Source organism: Pseudopipra pipra, chromosome 3 (assembly GCF_036250125.1).
Source record: "Pseudopipra pipra isolate bDixPip1 chromosome 3, bDixPip1.hap1, whole genome shotgun sequence".
Lineage (NCBI taxonomy): Eukaryota > Metazoa > Chordata > Aves > Passeriformes > Pipridae > Pseudopipra > Pseudopipra pipra.
The window spans coordinates 69,860,548-69,878,820 of NC_087551.1; the positions used below are offsets into that span (position 1 = coordinate 69,860,548).

General features: G+C 43.3%; 1 protein-coding gene across 6 annotated transcripts in view; it reads left to right on the plus strand.

The window, feature by feature from the left end:
* Positions 1 to 12,764: 12,764 nt before the first annotated feature.
* The window catches only part of LOC135411753 (solute carrier family 22 member 16-like), a 58,437-nt gene continuing 52,928 nt past the window's right edge, over positions 12,765 to 18,273 (plus strand). For 3 of the 6 annotated variants that reach the window (XR_010429283.1, XM_064649765.1, XM_064649764.1), the window contains exon 1: positions 12,766 to 12,921. Coding sequence is in view for 4 of the 6 variants with exons in the window: in XM_064649765.1 (XP_064505835.1) it covers positions 12,872 to 12,921 (50 nt within the window). In the remaining 2 variants the exon portion in view is untranslated. Of the gene's footprint in view, positions 12,922 to 14,170; positions 14,284 to 18,273 lie in introns of all 6 variants that reach the window. The other 3 variants (XM_064649763.1, XM_064649769.1, XM_064649762.1) reach the window with 3 other exon arrangements.

Consider the following 18,273-nt stretch of genomic DNA (forward strand, 5'->3'; position numbering starts at 1 on the left):
ACACAGACTGGGGCTGCTGACAGACATCACTCCCTTTCCAGGATGTGTTCAGAGCCTCGACTGCTCTTTTCCCTTCCTCCTGGACCTGGCCAGCATAAGCTCATCCTTACTGCCCTGGGCAGAAGCTTCTGGGAACTGACTGTTCTTCATTGTTTTATCTCCTATTTCTGTACATGTATTTTGGAGGTCTTTCTCTGAGGTCTGCCTGGGTGACTTTTGCCTGTTTTATGGGATTCTAAAATTATTGGCTGCTGCTTGTTCTCTTCTTTGGGTGAAATATTTGCAGACTCTTGCTAAATCTGAACAGTTCCTCTCTAATTTGTGTTTCTGTCTTCTCAAACCCTAAAGAGAGAGAGATATTTTGAGTCCAAACTAGTTGTCTGGAAATTGTACTTTAAGGGAAAAACCATACTGCTAACTGTGCTGCTAACTGTGCAGTAGGTAAGGCTGGAACCCAAATGATAGCTATGTCCTCTAGCTGGGGCTGTTTAACTCAGGCCACTTTCTTCTCAGATGCCCATTTTCCTGGGCTGTGTGTACTCTTAGTGTAAGAGGGAGAACGGATTTTAGATCCCTGATTTCATAATAATGTTATAGGCCCATATTAGTAGTAGCCAAGAATGTTACCGGCTCATATTGTAAAGTTCAGAATAGTGTGAGGAGGAAGCAGGACAGCAAGTGCCAGCTGGTCAAGGGATGTGATTCTGTCCCTCTACTCAGCCCTAGTGAGGTCACATCTGTAGTGTTGTGTCCAGTTCTGGGCTCCACAGTGCAAGAGACACATGGAGCTCCTGGATTGAGCAAAGGGCTTTGAAAATGATTAAGGGGCTGGAGCATGTCACTTATGAGAAAATGCAGAGACAGCTGGGCCAGTTCAGCCTTGAGAAGAGAGGACTGAGAGGGGACTTTATCAATGTCTACCAGTATCTGAAGGGAGACTGCCAAGAGAATGGAGCTAGGCTCTTCTCAGTGGTGCCGAGCAATAGAACAAGAGGTAATGGGAAGAAACTGATGCACAGAAAGTTCCACTTGAACATGGGGAAGAACTTCTTTACTGCACATTGAAACAGATTTCCCAGAGAGGCTGTGGAGTCTCTCTCTCTGGTGATATTTAAAATCTGCCTGGACACAACCCTGTACTCTAGGATGACCCTGCTTGAGCAGGGAGGTTGGACCAGATGATGCCACTGTGGTCCCTTCCAACCTGATCTATTCTGCGTTTCTGTGGTATCTTAATGTTAATGCCCCATGCAAATCACTGAACTGAGCCCAGCCTCTCGATATTTGAGTTGCACCCTGCCCTCCCTACCACGAGGTGTCCACAGGTTTGGTCTCTGCTGTTGCCCGTCATAGGGCATGAGCCAGACAATTCCCAAGCTGTGAAATGCCTGTACAGGCTGGTGACACTGAAGCCACAACTTGTAGAACCTGTGGAGTGGATCCAGTCTAAACAAGGATGAGTTGGTGAGGCTGCAAACTAATTTCTTCAGGCAATGGAAATGGGGACATCTAAGAAATGCACCTGCCAAAAAATGGCTCCCAGCTGAACGAGTGAGAGTGTGTTAGCAATGGTTTCAGGACAGAAAAAATGTTCACATATGTAACCCACATAGCTTCTGAGAAAGGAATATCAGGCCTGTAACTGGAACAAAAACAGGGGAAAGATCTGCTGTGGTCCATATTTTTTCAGTCACTCCTAGCATGCCTATGAGGTGGCAGGCTGGCCATGTGGCTTAGTGTTAGTCAGGGCTTTCTTACCCTGCCACCTGTAGCCAGTGCTAAGGACCACATAATTCATAACCACATCAGTCTTGCCCTAAAGTAAATAAATCAGGAATGACAAAAATACAGCCATTGCAATTTCAAGCAGCAACTAGCCAGATCTGCTCTATTTTTTTTTTATTTTTTTTTTATTTTTGTGATCAGGTTAGCTCTTGTAAAAGTGCAGCTCTGAAGGCAATTTCTAAGAGCTGGAAGTGTGAGACTAAATTTTCCACAGAGGACTATGTAAATCAGTGATTTATATTTCACCTGTGGAGGGAAGAGAAGCTTGTAAAATAAAGGAAGCTTTTCAAGGGAATGTGATTGCCAAACACCTCCAGGATTTTGCTTTGTTAGAGATGAGGAGAATGTAATTTGCGTTCTCGGAGATACATAAATTTTATTCATCTCTCTGGTGCTCAGACTGTGCAGATTCCACGAAGAGCTGTGCCTTCAGGCTCCCTCTCATGTGCTCATTCAAATACACACAAAGGATCACACTGTGAAGCAAATGATATAGTTAAATTGCAGCTTTTGCAGCTCTGGAAATCTAGTCAGGATCCCCAAGTGAGTTTGGGGATATTAGTCGGATATCCAAAATCAGAGTCTACACAAGCAGAAGGTTGTCTGGAGCCTGACTTTCAGATTTATTTTTATTTTTTAATCTCTTCTCAAGCAGGCTGTCCTACTGCCTCCCTAGCTCAATGCACACATGCATCTTGGATTGAGATAAAGTATCACCATCTACTGGCGACTGAAAGGATAACAGCAGAAAATGTTAGAGGATAAGGAGATAAAAAAATTGGCTGTGCTTTTGTCAAGTGTGAGATGATGCAGAGAGCCCTGCTCCAAAGAAAGGAAGGTGTCTCACAGCCTCCTTGGCTGCATTAGAGCAGCTGAAGCCTGGCAGGGTATTTCTCACTCACCCTTGCTCTGGTTGAACCCACCTTTTGGTCTTGCGTAGAGGAAAGATTGATGCTTCTGGTGCTGTTTTCCCAGGGTCTGCATGACATATTGGGTGGTGTTTTAATGGGCTGGAGCAGTTGTGGCGTCACTGCCTGAAAATGAGAAATGAAGGCTGTGCCTGTGAACCATGCTGCCCCAGGAAGGAGCCAGTCCTTCCTTATAGGACGTCGGCTCAGGTCTCTGGGCCATGAAGGACTCCAGCCAGCTGGGCATCTTCCAGGCTGTCACAGCCAGGTGTCAAGTGCAGAAAAGATCCTATTTCTGCTGTGCCCTTTGCAACAAAGTGACCAGTGAACCCAGAGCAGGGGTGCGTGAAGATAGGAAGGTGCTATTTGCCGATCTGATCACACGTGTTGATGGATCATTGAGATCACCCAGGGATGTTACCAGATGTGGTGACCAGAAGGACAGGTGGGAGGTGGAGTTCATCTCCTGGTATCAGGAAGGGTGCTCCACAGCCCACAACTTTGCTGCTGCTGTTGCCTGAGGAGTGAAGGAAAGCACAGCCATGGCTTGCTTTGTGCTCTCCAGAAAGGCCCCAGCAGAGGCAATGGGTCCCATAGCCCATGCACTGTGCACTGCACTCTGAGCATGGCTAGACACAGGCATGGAGGGAACAGTGCTAGGGATGCTATCTTCTTTGCTCAAGGGCCCCCATACCTATCAAGTCCCATCTGCTGAAGGCAGTGAGAGGCAATGGTGTATAGGCAGTGGTGTTGAGCTGGACTGGTGGCATGGGCACACTTTTCCTGAAATCACGGAGTAGAGCCCATGAACCTGACCACCAGCAGCAGGCAATGGACCATGTGCATTCCACAATGGAGCGGCTGACAAGTCCTAGCCCATCTTTGGCCAGTGCTCACCAGCACCTTCCAGGTCTAGGGAAGATGGAGCAGAGGAGAAAGGGAGATGATGGGAGGAAACAGAGTGAAGGGGTATCAGAAGGCAGCTGGGAAACTGAGAGGAGAACATCCAAGGATTTCATAGTAGTGGTGGGGGATCCCCTTCAGTAGCAGCAGCTCTTGCTCTGTTTCCTCAAAATACTTATGTGACTCGACCTGCTAATAAAACCTTACCTTTTGTTCACATGAAGAGCATGTCAAAGTGACAGCCACCCTGGAGATTACAGTACAATGTAGGTACACTGCTTTATTTCCTAAATGACCATTCATTCCCTACTTGCTGGATGGGTTTTGAAGCCTGGGCTGAGCTTTGTGTTGCTGCAGCTGCCAGCATCCAGTTTTTAACGTGGACACAGTCCCTGCAGAGATAGCAGGACAGAAACAGTCTGCATATACGTTTGTGTCACTTGTCAGTAAAGCCGCACAGGAGATGTGTCTCTTCTTCCCAAGCTACTTGGACCTGTTGTTTTGAATACTACTAAGAGGAATTCCTACGAACAATAGCACCCACCAGATGGGTCATGTGGACTTCTAGAATAGACATCATCATGCTCTACTAAATCTTGACTTTGCTTCTAATTCCTAGTTAAAAGGCAGTCAGAGGGAAGAGGGACTAAGAGCCACCACATCTCTAAGTGTTTTAGGCTTTTTCTTGCTGAGGACATTATGAATTCTCTTTAAGCACCATCATCTCCCCCCATTTGCAAAAGGCCGCCATAAAACAAAGAGAAATAACTCTGGATTTCAAGAAAACACTGTTCAGAGTGAGCCTCTCAGTCCATCCATTACTGCTGTTTCCCTCTCTTCAATCTACTTGGCATTTGCAATGTGCCACAACAATCCCAGCCCACATCCCTACACAAGAAACGCCTGTTGTTCATGCCAGGTTGCAAGCGCCCAGCAGCCAATGTTGTGCTGAGTTAGGAGGTTTTGCTGGGAGCCTCATCTGACACCATTACAGGGCATTTTAATATTTTGGTCTAGTTCCACCTAGCCACAAAACTCCAAAACATCAGATTTTCTATGAAAGAGACTGCAACCTTGGTGCTAGGGAAAGCAGCAAACCTTACATCCTGGAAATTTTGGGCCTGAGAAGTTGAAAATAGAGCAACTTGTGTTGCTCTTGCATGACTCCTTGTCAGGAGGCCAGGGAGTGGAGCAGAGGGACTGTTCGGGACATGTGTGGGCTCTGCAGTAACCTTGCCAAAGTCACAGCCTTTCCACAAAATGTTTCAACATCACTGAATTGGCAAATTCTAATGAAAAATCTATTTCAGCTCATTTTTCTTCACCAGGGAAGAGACACAACTTGTTGGAACAAGCACTTTAGTAACATATCCAAAGCCACAAATTGGCTTTTTTTTTTTGTCCCCTCTTTCTTCTTCATATGTGTTTCAAATCAATCATAGTTTGATGTTTCTCCAATAAATGGAAGAAAATCCAGAGCCTCATTATTTTAATTCCTTCATTTCACAACTCTTTGTTTGTTCTCTCTATCTGAATTGAAGCAGCAATGGAGAATGGCAGACTGGATTTTTCCCTCTGCCCAAGATTATGTCAGAAGTAAATGTCCTGGGATGATTTTTGTTTGTATATTGGGGAATTTGAGAGAAGCATGAGTTGCATACTAAGTCATTCCTTTAGTTTTCTGAGTTGCTGGTACTACAGCTGTCAAAATACTCAGTGGTTTGATTTGGTTTTACAATCAAGTGCTTATGTTAAGCCTTGTGTGTTTTAATTACGCTCTTTGGAAATCTCGGCAGTGCATCCTGTGAGATTTGTTCTGAATAGAAACAATATTTAGACCTTAAAATAATTGTCTTGAGAGGATTGGAAGTCCTTGAGCCTCTGCAGTCTTAGTTCAGTCCCTCTTGGGTCAGACAAACAAATTCAGAAGTAACAGGAGCTGCATTCTGAATAATCACTGCTTTCTGTTTCAAATCACATAGGCCAGCATGACAGGATGTAGGAGGAATACTAAACAAACTGTTAATCCCAAAAGCTTGGAAAGAACTTGCTGAGCATACCTGCCTCACTGTGGTCTTATAGCATATAGCAGGCATCAGCACATCCAGGAAAGGAACTAGGTCAGCTGGGAGAAAAGCAGCTGCAAAATACCCCCCAGTGTAATACAGGTAATTTCCACTGCTAGATTGAAGAGCCAAGTGTATCAAAAGGAAAGCAAAGCAGCTGAGATGCCATGAGGATGCTGGCTTCTCTAGTAATGTCACCAAACTTCACGTTATACTTTCGTATTTGTCTAAAGAGCACAGAACTCCGCAAATCTGGAACAATCACACATGCCAATTTCAGAAGTGAAAAGGAGGGACAGCTTCAGCTGGTACTAGGTTAAACTACTGGGGGTTGTTGATAGCTCCTTTAAGTGGGGGGAGACACAGGAAATGCAAAGGGTTTTCGGTGCAAGATGTGAGCTCTAGAGCATGAAATGACATGTTGTGGGACTCTCTACCCAGACATAAATCATCTTATACAGGAAATCAAAGAGTTACAGTTAAGTGCATGATACCTAATGTTACCAGCAATTTTTGCCCAAATGTGTCTCTTTTTTTTACCTCTCTTGTCTAGGAGTAGTGGTGTGCCTGCAAAGAGAGACAAGACCATCTCTTGGTAGGGTTTCTCCTGGAAGGTCCTTGCTTTAGTGTTTGCCATCTGTGCTGCTTGGCTTTGGCATTATCTTCACCTATTTCTGCCTCTCTTGCTCTGATTTTGTGTGGAACACTCCATCTGGAGTACTGCTTGGTGACAGTGGCTACTCCATACCTCTTAAGAAATGATGCACGTGGCCACAGGACTTGGTACTAGGTTTTCTCTGGGGTTGTGCTTTGACAAGGTTCTAGAATTAGAGTTTGGATCTACAAGTTTCTAGCCACTTGTAGATTTTACCTGGCTCAGCTTGGCAGTAAGCTTTAAATCTTTACGGTGTTTATGTAGTCAACATCAGCTCAAGATTGGACCTTCTGAGTGAGTGATGCTTGCATATGTCTTTGGAAGTTCAGCCTCTTTTTAATTTGACTCTTCATAGCCTAAATGCAATCAGTCCAGTGAATGCAAACCCTGTGGCATTTTGTATTCCTAAATGGTACGCAGAATAGAGATGCTTCTACATCTGTGTGTAGCAACAGGTTTTGAATCTGTTTGCAAAGTTGTCTAAAGGTTTTGCCTTCAAATGAGAATTTTTGGTGAGAGTATCTGATAATACCAGGCTTCTTATCCATGTATAGTCACATTTTTTGTGAAACACACACAAAATATGCCTCACATTTTTAGTATATTTCTTCCAGTAAGGAAGTAATTATTTTCTCAAAAATTTCGGTTGCACTTCATTGCTCTTCACCTTATGTTAAAGTCATCTTTCATTAGAAAATGGGTATCTCCTACTGATGTATGGAATGTAATTTCTGCTTGTCTGCTTTATTAGCCAGGGTGTTATTTTGCAGTATACAGTACAAACAGCATGTATTCCAGATCCCTGAGGTGATTGTTCTTGGCACCTTTCCTGCTCTGAAATCTGTGCTGCCACTTCCTCATTGCTGAGACCACCAACAGACAGGATCTGGGAGTCCAAAATGCAGGGGTTTAAGACACTGCTGGCACTCAGGTCCAACCCATGTTTCTGCCAGCAGAGAGAGGGCCAAATAATGTGAAATCTGAGCCTCAGCCAGCCTGTTTCACAGACCATATATTTGCTGAGGCATCAAGCAGAGGGCATGGAGCAGACGGCTGGTATTGGTATCATCTTCAGTCACTTCATCTAAATCTGTCAGATCTGTGCCCTTGGTTAATTGAGCTAAAAAGCTTAACCTAACATGATATGCTGCTGGGTTTTCTGTACTGTTAAGCACTGTTAAGGACCCACAATGCTTGGCTGTGAGGTCCCAAAGAAACTCCGTTTTTCAGAAAAAGCTCCATACATTGGCATGGCAGTAGTGAAAGGAATTCAGTAACTGCCAGCAGGGTTTAACTAATCAACTGCAATGAAAAATTCGCCTCATCAATTTTCTCTCTGAATATATTTGTAAGCTAAAGGGCACCATTTGCCTGCCTGACCATTTGCATAATGAAGGATAAAGACTTTCAACTTGTTTTATTATCAAACTCATTTGATAAATATTTCTGTAAATGAGAATATCTCAGTATAAGTGAATAGATAGCTCTTTATCAACAAAAGAGAAAACCATCTAATTTGATGATTAGAAATTTTCAAGGGGTAGACAACCCATCAGTTCTTTGGTTGATGGTTTCAATAATTATTTACACTTTCTGCTATGAATATGGACCTTGTTTCTCATTTTAAGAATCTGACCTTAACTTTCAGCTTCTGGTTTATCTTATCTCTGTCTCTGGTAGTGTATAAGGCCACTTGGTTATTGTATTTTTTCCTTATTCAGGTTCTAATGCAGCAAAAATTCTAGTCACTTCTTTATTTTACTTCTGATAAGATTACAAATTGAACTGTGAGCTCCCTTCACCCTCTTCAAAGCAATTTCTTTCCTATATGTTTTGGTAAGAAAGGTACTAAAGATCAAAACATAACCAGTATAAAATGCAGGATATTCTAAATAACACATATTCGAAGAACCCTTCTCTGTTCCCCAGTTAAATACAGATTGGCAGAGAATAATTTTGTAACACTGCTGTTGCAGCCATACATGCTGCTGCTTTAGGAGGGCTTTGGGGAGTTCACACATCAGTGTCAAGGAAGTTGTGCTGAAACTCTTGAAAATGTGAAGCTGAAGTAGCCCACACTGAAGTACCCCACAGTTGGATGTATCCTCGCAGATGTCCACAGCACAACTACAGACACTCACTAGGCTTCCAAAATCCTGTCTGGGCCTTAATTTCACTGAATATAAATCCTGAGCGAGTTCTCTAGGGGAGCCTCTCGTGATTATTCCAGAGTCCTCTCCAGGAGATGGTGAAAGAAAAAATATAGCCAAAACCATAGTGAATGATTTTAGGCTGCTGCAACTGCCTTGTGTCTGCCTGGCCTGCTCTTTGAGTAGCAACATGGAGGAAAATAAGATACACTGAACATATTTGTCTTGTAGCAGCTGCCAACAAACTGCTCTCCCATCAACCTTGCTATGGCTCTAGTTCTTTCAGGTTGATGAGACAGACTCATGAAAAATCAGGGAATTGATGAGTTCCTTCCTTGTAGTTCAGAAGACTCCCAAAAGTTTTTGCTTAGATGGGTACATGTGCTGATCCACTTTATCAGCCTGCTTGCTATACTGCTGACCATGTTTTTTAAGTTTGTTAAGTGTATAATGATGCACAAGCTACTGCAATGTAATTGCAAAACAAAACTCCCAAACCACCAAAGTAAGACTAGTATAATGCCTTATTTTACTTTCTAGAAGATAAAAGCAACATCTGTACTATTTCCTTACTTTTTTTTAAAGACAAGCTTTCTGCAAGCCTTTTTCAACACCAGCAATTCAATGGCTGACACAAAGTAAGACTCTTTTTGGGCTTACTCTCTAGAAGCTTCCATTGTGTTTTCATTGACAAGTACAACTGCAGTGGTTCTGCAGGTTTTTCCCTGGAAGGGTATAGAAGTTGTTAACTTCAAAACATCAGGTGAAAGGTTACATTCAAGCTATGTTGTGGTTGATTTCAGTGAGGGTTTTTTTCACTAGTGTGATAAAAGCAGATGTCAGAGACCACTCATGGATGGACCTCGTTCACATGCTTGACTTGAATGCTGGCAGCAGGGAGATCATCTGTGTTTCTGGCTGGACACAGCTGCAGTTCCTGCACTACTCCTCATCTCTGGGTTACAAGCCTTGTCAAAAGGAGTGGGGAAACAGATGGATCAGAAATTGGCGCTATTTAAGAAGCCATTATCTGTGTCCATGGGATGATGCTGGCAACACTACCAGTTATCTGCCATCCACACCACTTTGGTATTTAGGGTTAAGCTGCAGTCTGAAGCTCAGTGTACATGTATGAATGTATTAGGACTGTATTACGGGCCTGTTCCTCAAATACCTCTCATATTTTGGTGACACTGTAATTTGACATAAAAAAGGGGAGATCAGGAACAGCCTTTACCAGTAGATGTTGGATTTTTCCTAGTGGGAATGACAGACTGAAGGAGATCATTTTGTAAGCCATTTCTTCTCCCGTTACAAGTTGTTAAGATCACTTCTTCCTCAAGGATTGTGCAATATGGAATGTCTCTTTTGAACAGCCTGCTTGTGAGTGCCAGAAATGAGACTAACTGAAGTTTTTTGTGATGAGCCACTGCATATTCCCCTTGCTGGATTAAAAGACCAACATTTTAAACCTCTGGAATATCCTGGAGAGTGTTTGTCTGTTGTGAACATCCTAGATGCTTTCTTCTAAAGACCTTATATGAAAGGGATCAGAACCTCCCTTCAGTTTCTTCTGCTAATAGAATTCCTAAAATTCTGAAGTAAGTAGAGCTTGGATGTAGATGGCCTCATCTTGATGCATTTTAATTATAGGAACCTGTAATTTCTTCTGTAGATATTCCCTGTATTTTCTGTTCCACAAGAGTTTATCATGTAGCACAATCCTTTGGAAAGAGAGCCGTGTGCTGTATGTGAACAGTACCATGACTATTTCTACTGGTGAAAAACAACTCAGTGAGGAACAATGGTGACTAAAAGCACAGTTACTACCTCATGTAGCATTGACATAACAGGATAGGAGGAAGGGCAGGCTTAAAGCACGTAGTGCATCTTCTGAGGCTTGAAAGAAACAAAGCAAATCTCTGCCCACCACATGTTTAAGAGAGCAGACATTGCAGACATTACATTAATAACCTTTGGAAGTGCAAACGTGGGAGTTTGTTATTAACTTTAATAGGAGTGTGTGCAAGTCTCCTTTCTTTACTCTGATACAGGCAATAAAGTCATGATATTATCAAAGAGGTAAGCATAAAGAGAAATGTGTGCAGGAATGCCTGTAAGAGATTCCAGAAAAACAAAACTACCTATGGATCTTTTTAGGTTTAAAAAGTGGCACTGAAAAGGATTCATCTTTCTTTTGTGCTTGACTTTTACACCAAAAATAGTATTCCCTACATACCATAATGCTGTTGAAAACTGATGAATTTACTTGTAGGAAGCAAGACACTAAAAACAGGCACATGACCAGCAATGCAATATTTAACCAGAATGTTTACTATTCATTGGTGTTTGTTTATGCAAATAACTATTTAACTAGTGAGGCTCTTTGAAGAAAGAAATGCTTTGTTAAAGTACCTGTGCTGCGTTCAAGCACATACCATTTTGAACCTGAAAACTATTCTCTAAAAAAAAACCCCCCAGAATTATTACATTTAATGCTGATATTTACAAGGTAAAACCCAAGCAATTAAAAAATTCTTACTGAAAGCAAGCAAAGCTATCCTTAGACTTTCTGGCTTACATATCCTGAGAAAGCAAATGCTACAAACCCTAGATTCGGTGTTAAAAATGTCCTTTGCAGATGTATGGAGATGTATGAGCAGATTTGTAAAATGTAGCAATGCGTTCAGAACCGTTGAGTGAGGTGAGGGGCCTAGATGTGAGGAGCAATCCTCTGCTGAAATTATTATTCAGTTTCCTAGTTGTGTAACATTTCATTTGCTCATTTTGTCAGTCCAGTTAGGAGCCAAGGAGCCTGACAAACATCTGCTTTTTCCAGGTCTACACTGGAACAGATTGCTGCCCTGAAGCCCCAACATCTGCTCTGCACAGAGGAGCGGTTGTGGTGCTTGGTGCCAGAGCCTCTTAAAGGCACATTTCCCTGTGAAGTGGTGGAGCCTGGGTGTGGTAGCAGAAGGGTTTGGGTCAGGTTTTGGAAATGGAAGGTTGACTTCAAGTGATTTAACTGGGGTTTACTTCTCAGCTTTTTCTGTGCTTCCTAAAAGATTAAGTATCCATGTAATAAGGTTGAATTGATTGCCTCTTTTTTTTTTTTTTTTTTTTTTTTTTCCGGTCTCTTGTGTTTTTTGAAAGAGCAGTCTAGAAAGAGATCATGCAAGGTGCTGGAAAAATGTGCCTTTCATCACAGAATCATAAAATAATTTGGGTTGGAAGACGTGGTCCATCTCCTCACTCAGAGCAGGGACAACTTGCAACTTATATCTACCCTAGAAGGGAAATAAATCACTCTAGGGAGGAAACACCTTAAGTATGAGGAGCACCTGCAACAGTTGGGTTTTTTTCCTCTATCTTGCCTAATTCTCAGAGCCCAGAGTAACTGGCTGCTAGAGGGTATCTGTTCCAACAAAACCCATTGCTAAGTTAATTACAAAGGTCTTCTGTTGCAACTCGCTTTGCTAATCCTCAAACAATTTCAAGTTGATTATCTTGGTGTACTCTGGTCAAGGCAGAAAAATAAGGCCAAATGTAATTGAGGCTTCATTACAAATTGGAGAAGTAATGACAGTCAAGCAGATACAGGACACATTACATATTTTACCTTTATTAAATAATAATTCTATTTTACATTGAGTGCTAAAACTTTGCAAGGGGAAAAAAAGAAGATAATGTATACAAATAAAAGAGCAAATTATAAGGCTACTAAAATGATTCAGATAATGTCCTGTGGAAAAAAATGGTTTTACCCTCCTTTAATTGAAAACGTCCAAGTGAAATACACTAGAGTCTAAATATATTGGATTACTGGATTGTCGCAGGACGATTTAAGCACATAATTGCTTACTTTAATTTAATTTTAATGCGGAAAACAAGCGCGGGCTGCAGGCTCTGCCCGATGGGACGAGCTGCGGCCCATCCTTCCCAGAGCAGCGGCCGAGGCGCTCGGTCCGTGCGGGAGGTCGAGCCGCTCGCCCCGCAGCGAAAGAGCACCGCAAAACGGCAGCGCGGGGGCCGCGGACGGCCCGGGGCCGCCGGGGAGGGGCGGCCCAGCTCCCCGCGCTCCGCAGGCGCTGCTCCCGCCGCCCCGGAGAGCGCAAGGCCGCCGCGGCTCCCGGCCCTCGCGGCTCCCGGCCCTCGCGGCTCCCGGCCCTCGCGGCTCCCGGCCCCGCTCCCTGCTCCCGCTGCCGGCCGGGCGCGCGGAGCGGCGGCCGTTGGGGCGGCGGTTGGTCCCGCCCGCCGGGCGGGGCCGGGTCCCGCCGGGGCCGGGCGGGCGCAGGGGGCGGGCGGGGGGACGGACGGGACGGGACGGGACAGTACGGGACAGTGCCTCTTCCCCGCAGCGCCGGGACTGCGGCGCCGAGGCTCCCGGCTAGCAGCAGCCCGGCCATGGCTCTCAGCTCCGAGCGACTCTTCGACTCGCTGGGACACTTCGGCAGGTACTCTCATGGGCGGGCGGGCACCGGGGCGGTCACACTCCGACATCCCCGTGCGGGGACTGACGGCACCCGCGCGGGCAGGGTTTGACAGCCACCGCACGGGGAAACACTGCCGTGCACCGCGGGTACCCACAGCATCGCACAGGCTGCGAGGGACTCGCACGCACACGCGCGGACGGTCACACCGACACACAGACACACACACAGAGGCTGTCACACACACAGACACTGGCACGGGCACTACACACGCGGTTACACACACTGCGCCCCAGGGTACGAACAATACTGTACAGACAGGCGCTGCCGCGTGTGTATTGGCAGCACTCTACACACCCCCGTGTACAGTGTTCCATACCCATGCAGTGATCCACCGGTATGCTCGCTCACTCCGTGCACACGCATCTCTGTATATGCCGTGGTCACATATGCACCCGCACAACACCCGTTCACACACAGGCTCACACACCTGTAGGCACCACGTGCATGCAGTCGCACACATTCACGTACCTGCACTCTTAGACATTTAATGTTCACACATTCCTTGCACACGTGAGTGTACTCACACACACACAACCCCCGGCTGTGGAAAAACCTGTGCACTTCAGAGGTGACAGAAGGGCACAAGCAGCACGCATGAGAGTTCTGCGTGGCATTCAGGTGAGCTGTTTCTGCCTAGGGGCACAGGGTTGTTGGGTGCAATACATGATGTGTTTTTATTGGAGCTGGGTTTGTTCCATGTGATACATGAATATGGAGTATATGTATACATCCTTATCAGCAAAGGTTTATCCATGTGGTACATGGTGTGATGCATTGTAGAGAGTTTCCTTTGATGTGCTTTGTGGCTATGATGTGTGTGTATACAGTTCTGGGTTTGTTAGATGGGGTACACAGATGTGGGATGTGTGTGTGTGTGTATGCTTCTGTAGATGTGGATGTAGGACAGATATACGAGACTCTGCTTATAGCAGGTAATGGAGAAGAAATGTTTGGCAAGGAAATTAAGCTTTAGAGGATATGAATTGTAAGGCTAATGGGTGCACGCCCTCACAGTGAGTTCTCTCCTGCACTTCCACGATGTGCTGATCATCATGGGTTTTGCAGGCACGTGCTCCTTGAAGCAGATGGCTGGAATAAGACCCATGTGTCACAATTTGGCTACGAGTTGAAGCTGTTGAATTGCAGTGTTGTGCTTTCTAGCTCAGTGACCAGTGAGCCAGCCTAACTGACAATGTTGATCTTCTCTCAGGGGCAGGCAGGAGCAGCATTTTGGACAAAGCCAGGAGGTCCTGTTAAAGGTAGAAGTGCAAACCTGAACTCTGCAGCAGGAGAGGCTCTTAATATCATGTGCAAGCAGTAGTGGTGGGTATCAATAGCCTCTTCAGATGGTTAGGATGGAAAGACTTTCTTTCTTGACTGGGACCTGTGCTTAAGTTACGTTTGACTAGGTTGTGACTTACAGGCATATCTATCTGAACAATATCTCAGTCATTGTCAGTTCTGGGTCAGCAACAAAAAATACCTTGTTCTGTGTGAACTAGGAGAGAAATTCTAGCAATCAATTAATTTTGCTGTTGCTGTTGCTCTTCTGTCTCGTGTGCTCTTTGTGGAAAGCAGGAATTTGTCACTGAATACCAAAGTAACACAAAAGTAGTTGTTTCTAATCACTGGAGTAGTTTTCCTACTTGAGAACATTCATAAATACTTTAGATAAAGTTTTTACAACCACTATTTGCAATTAAAGGGAGAACAATTCTACAGCCATAACCTCACATCTAGGGACCAAATTATTTGATATGCAGTTCAATAGGGGTTGTTTTAGGTTTAGAAGCTTTGAGACGAACGGGCAAGCTGCCAAAATTTGCATAGTCCTGTTAGACTCATGGCTGTTTGAGATTTCAAAGACCACATTAGTAGTATAGTACAATAGTAAGTATGACAGTATCTTATGGTGGATAGATCCAATTAAAAATACTGTAAAAAAACTCTATTTAATGCTTTGATAGTGCTAGATAAATGATCATCCTTCATATGAAAAAGTAGTTCTTAACTGTAACCATGAAGTTAGTTCTGTTCAGTTTGCATCATCCGGACACTGACAGATAGGTCAGTGTTCATTTCTTCAGTTCAAGCAATTCTCATGAGGCCCATATAACCTATGCACTATATATAGATTTTGTAGATTTGACAGTCAGATTCTGAGCAATCCAAGCATGACTGTTAGTATTTTGAGACTGTTTTGATTTTCCTAAAATCTGACAGATGCAGTAGAGAATGAGCAGCTGTTCATACATATATAAATATGGAAATAGTATGTATGCATTTTATATATATGTAATATAATACTATATAGCAAATAAGTTATTAATATACACATAATATATAAACCTTTAACATTGATTAAGACTGTGAATTTTACAGAATTGACATTCCCAGGGATGCTGACAATATTTTGCTTTCCATTTGGACTCTCTTTCACAAGTCTTAGTGATGCCATAGTTCTTACTGGGGTCTTGAAACATGCATGAACAACCATAAAAATGTTATGACTTCTGTAGCTTTTGCCAGTAGAGGAAGACTTTATGCCTCTTTTGAATTTGGGCATGGGTAGCATCTGTGGCCTATAAATTCAAGATTGTTGTTTCAAACATTGATCTTGAGTCTGTGTGTGGAGCATGAAATTACTGCTCAGTATTGCAGAGGTGAATGACAAAAAACTAGTACTGTCTGCCTCAGATGGCCTCATCTCTAATGAGCTGCCAGGCCTTAAAACTCCCAATTTACCTGCAGTTAACTGCACCTTTCTCCCATGTAGCAGTTCTTGCCAGACTGTACCTCTGGGCTTTCCCCCTCAGTCCCCTGCCTTAGCCCCTTTCTGCTAACCTACTCCAACTGCAAAAACCCTCTCAGGGGCCCATCAGGTAAAGCCAGGCACAGACACTGGCTGTCATTTGCAGGCACCATGCTGGGAAAGGGGATACATGACTAATGGGCACAAGGTTGGTAACCCAGTGTGTGCATAGTAGATAGGCGAGCCTTAGGACCTGGCTGGCTGGCTCACACTGCTAGCACATCTAATTCCCAAGTAAACTAAAGGACTTCAAATAACTTCAGTGACTTTAGTCTACCAGAAGGATACCAAACTTGCTTATCTGGTTGCTGATGAGAAACCGGCTATGTATTTTGTAACTCTGATCTACACCATGGCAGTGTGCTGAATGGAGACATGATCTAATCAGGAATAGCTGTCTAGAGAGAAATCTGGTAAGGTACCCTTTATGGTAAGTGTGGATGAGCGTAAGGATTTGGTTTCCGAGCTGGAACGTCTGGTAGCTATGAGATGCAGCTTACATGGTACATAGCTTTTCCCCTGTGATTAACAGTTTTCAAATCTTGGCTTATGCTTTAGCTAAAAGCAGGTGGTGAAAACTGTCGGGGAGAGAGGGGAAGATTGGGTGTCACTGACACTATTTCCAGGTTTTGTAATAAAGTATTTCCGGAGTTTTTGAAAATATTGCCTTTTCTTTTGGAATATTCTGTCTTTTACCAAGTCAAGTAAGTTATCTAGATTTTCAAATGTTGGTTTTATAAGCAATATGTTTTACTAGCAGTTAGATTATCTAATAAATTAAAAAATTCTGCTCTTTACTGAAATGTTCATATATTCAGGTTTTGACATCTTTACATTGTTGTCTTCTACAGATGTGTTTCCTCATCAGTGGAGTTGCTACAATTTGGACTTTAGAAACCAAGATTAGCAATGGCTGCTGTGAGGAGGAGGGACAAGACTGCCTGTTTGGATGTTTCAGCCAAACATGGAGTTTAGTAGAGATTAATACACTTATCAGCAGTTTCAACATTTTCTGTTAATTTCCCTTGAACTTTTCTAGTGTTTATAAAGAGAAAAGAGATTCTGCTTAGCTCAAAAACTGGCTTGACTTTTGTAGAGATTCTTTCAGTGGACTTCTACAATGCAGACACTGCTGATCAGTGCCATAGTAGCAATGTTTGAACAGCCAGTATTAAAGCCACTTCTCTTTGACCTCCTTTGTAGGGTTCTTGGTTCACTTCTAAAGCCCTACACCCAATGGTCTAATCTTTTCACACCTCAGAACCTTTCCAGGCTCCTATTTTCATGCTGCTGCCCTTATCCACTCTCTTGTTACAAAGCTCACAGCTTGTGTGATCAGATTACATCTTCTGTAAATTGTGCTGTGTACATGTTATTTCCAGAAATTCTTGGTTTGTATCAAATAACAAAGAGTCCCAAGTATCTCAAAGATCATGCTCACCACTTCTTTTCACAAAAGGAAAATAAGAACATTTTCAAGCAATGATTTTTCTAACTCAAGTATTTTACAGCTGTCTTGAAAGGTTCTTTCCCAACAAAAATACATTTTTTGTGTGGAGAAGTGTGCTTGCTAGACATGCAAAGAAATTGGTTTTCCTTTTCCAAGTTAGTATGGAGAAACAGACAATTGCATTTGAACAGAAGATTAGCCTTAACTTAGAAAATCGAAGCATTACAAGATTTTTCTGAAATATTAATACATTAAGTATTTAGTACATACTACACAAAATCAATATTTTTAAACAATATAATATGAATTTCTGTTTAAGCTTTGAGTAGTTTCCTGAAGATGAACAAAGTGCTGTGGTTTAGAGATTGTTTTCAAAGAAAATAGGTTTTCTTTCCCCCATATACTGGCTACTTTATACAGTGGAAAGGTTTATTGCAACATATCTGTCATTCAGTTTTCAAAATGTATCAGTGGACAGCTGTTTCTATTTACTAGAATGTACCAGACAGAAGAATCTCAAATCTAAGTCCTCCTTTGGCTCTTAGTCAGGGGTGGTGGTTGACAGAAATGCTTGATAAGTGTTCTTCATCTCATGAGTATGCTATATGATAGCATCTGAGTCGGTCTGTGCTCATCTCAAATGTTCATAGGATAAATGGACATGGCTGCATTTCTTTTTTCCCCCCCCTTTTTTGGAGTGCGTGTGTCCGGATATTTTGCAAATTATACTTAATCCTGTTGGTTGAATGGCTTGGAGAAGCGTGACAACCCATGTGTTTTCAGAGACCAAACTCTAGGAGCTTAAACAAAGGTCTTATTATCTATGCCTGACTAGGCAAAAGTGGAAATACTCTCAAGACTCAGAACCAAAGCTGGATACTGGCAAGAGCTCTGGGATAATGGTGACAATGCACTAACAGTGTGGTCTGCAAGAGGTACTAACAGTATTTGCTGGGATCCAGGTCATATTGGAGGGGGTGTAAAGCAAAATCTGCATAGACAAAAATGTACTGCCTCAGAATGTGCTGGCAGCCTCAGTCTGGAGGTGCCA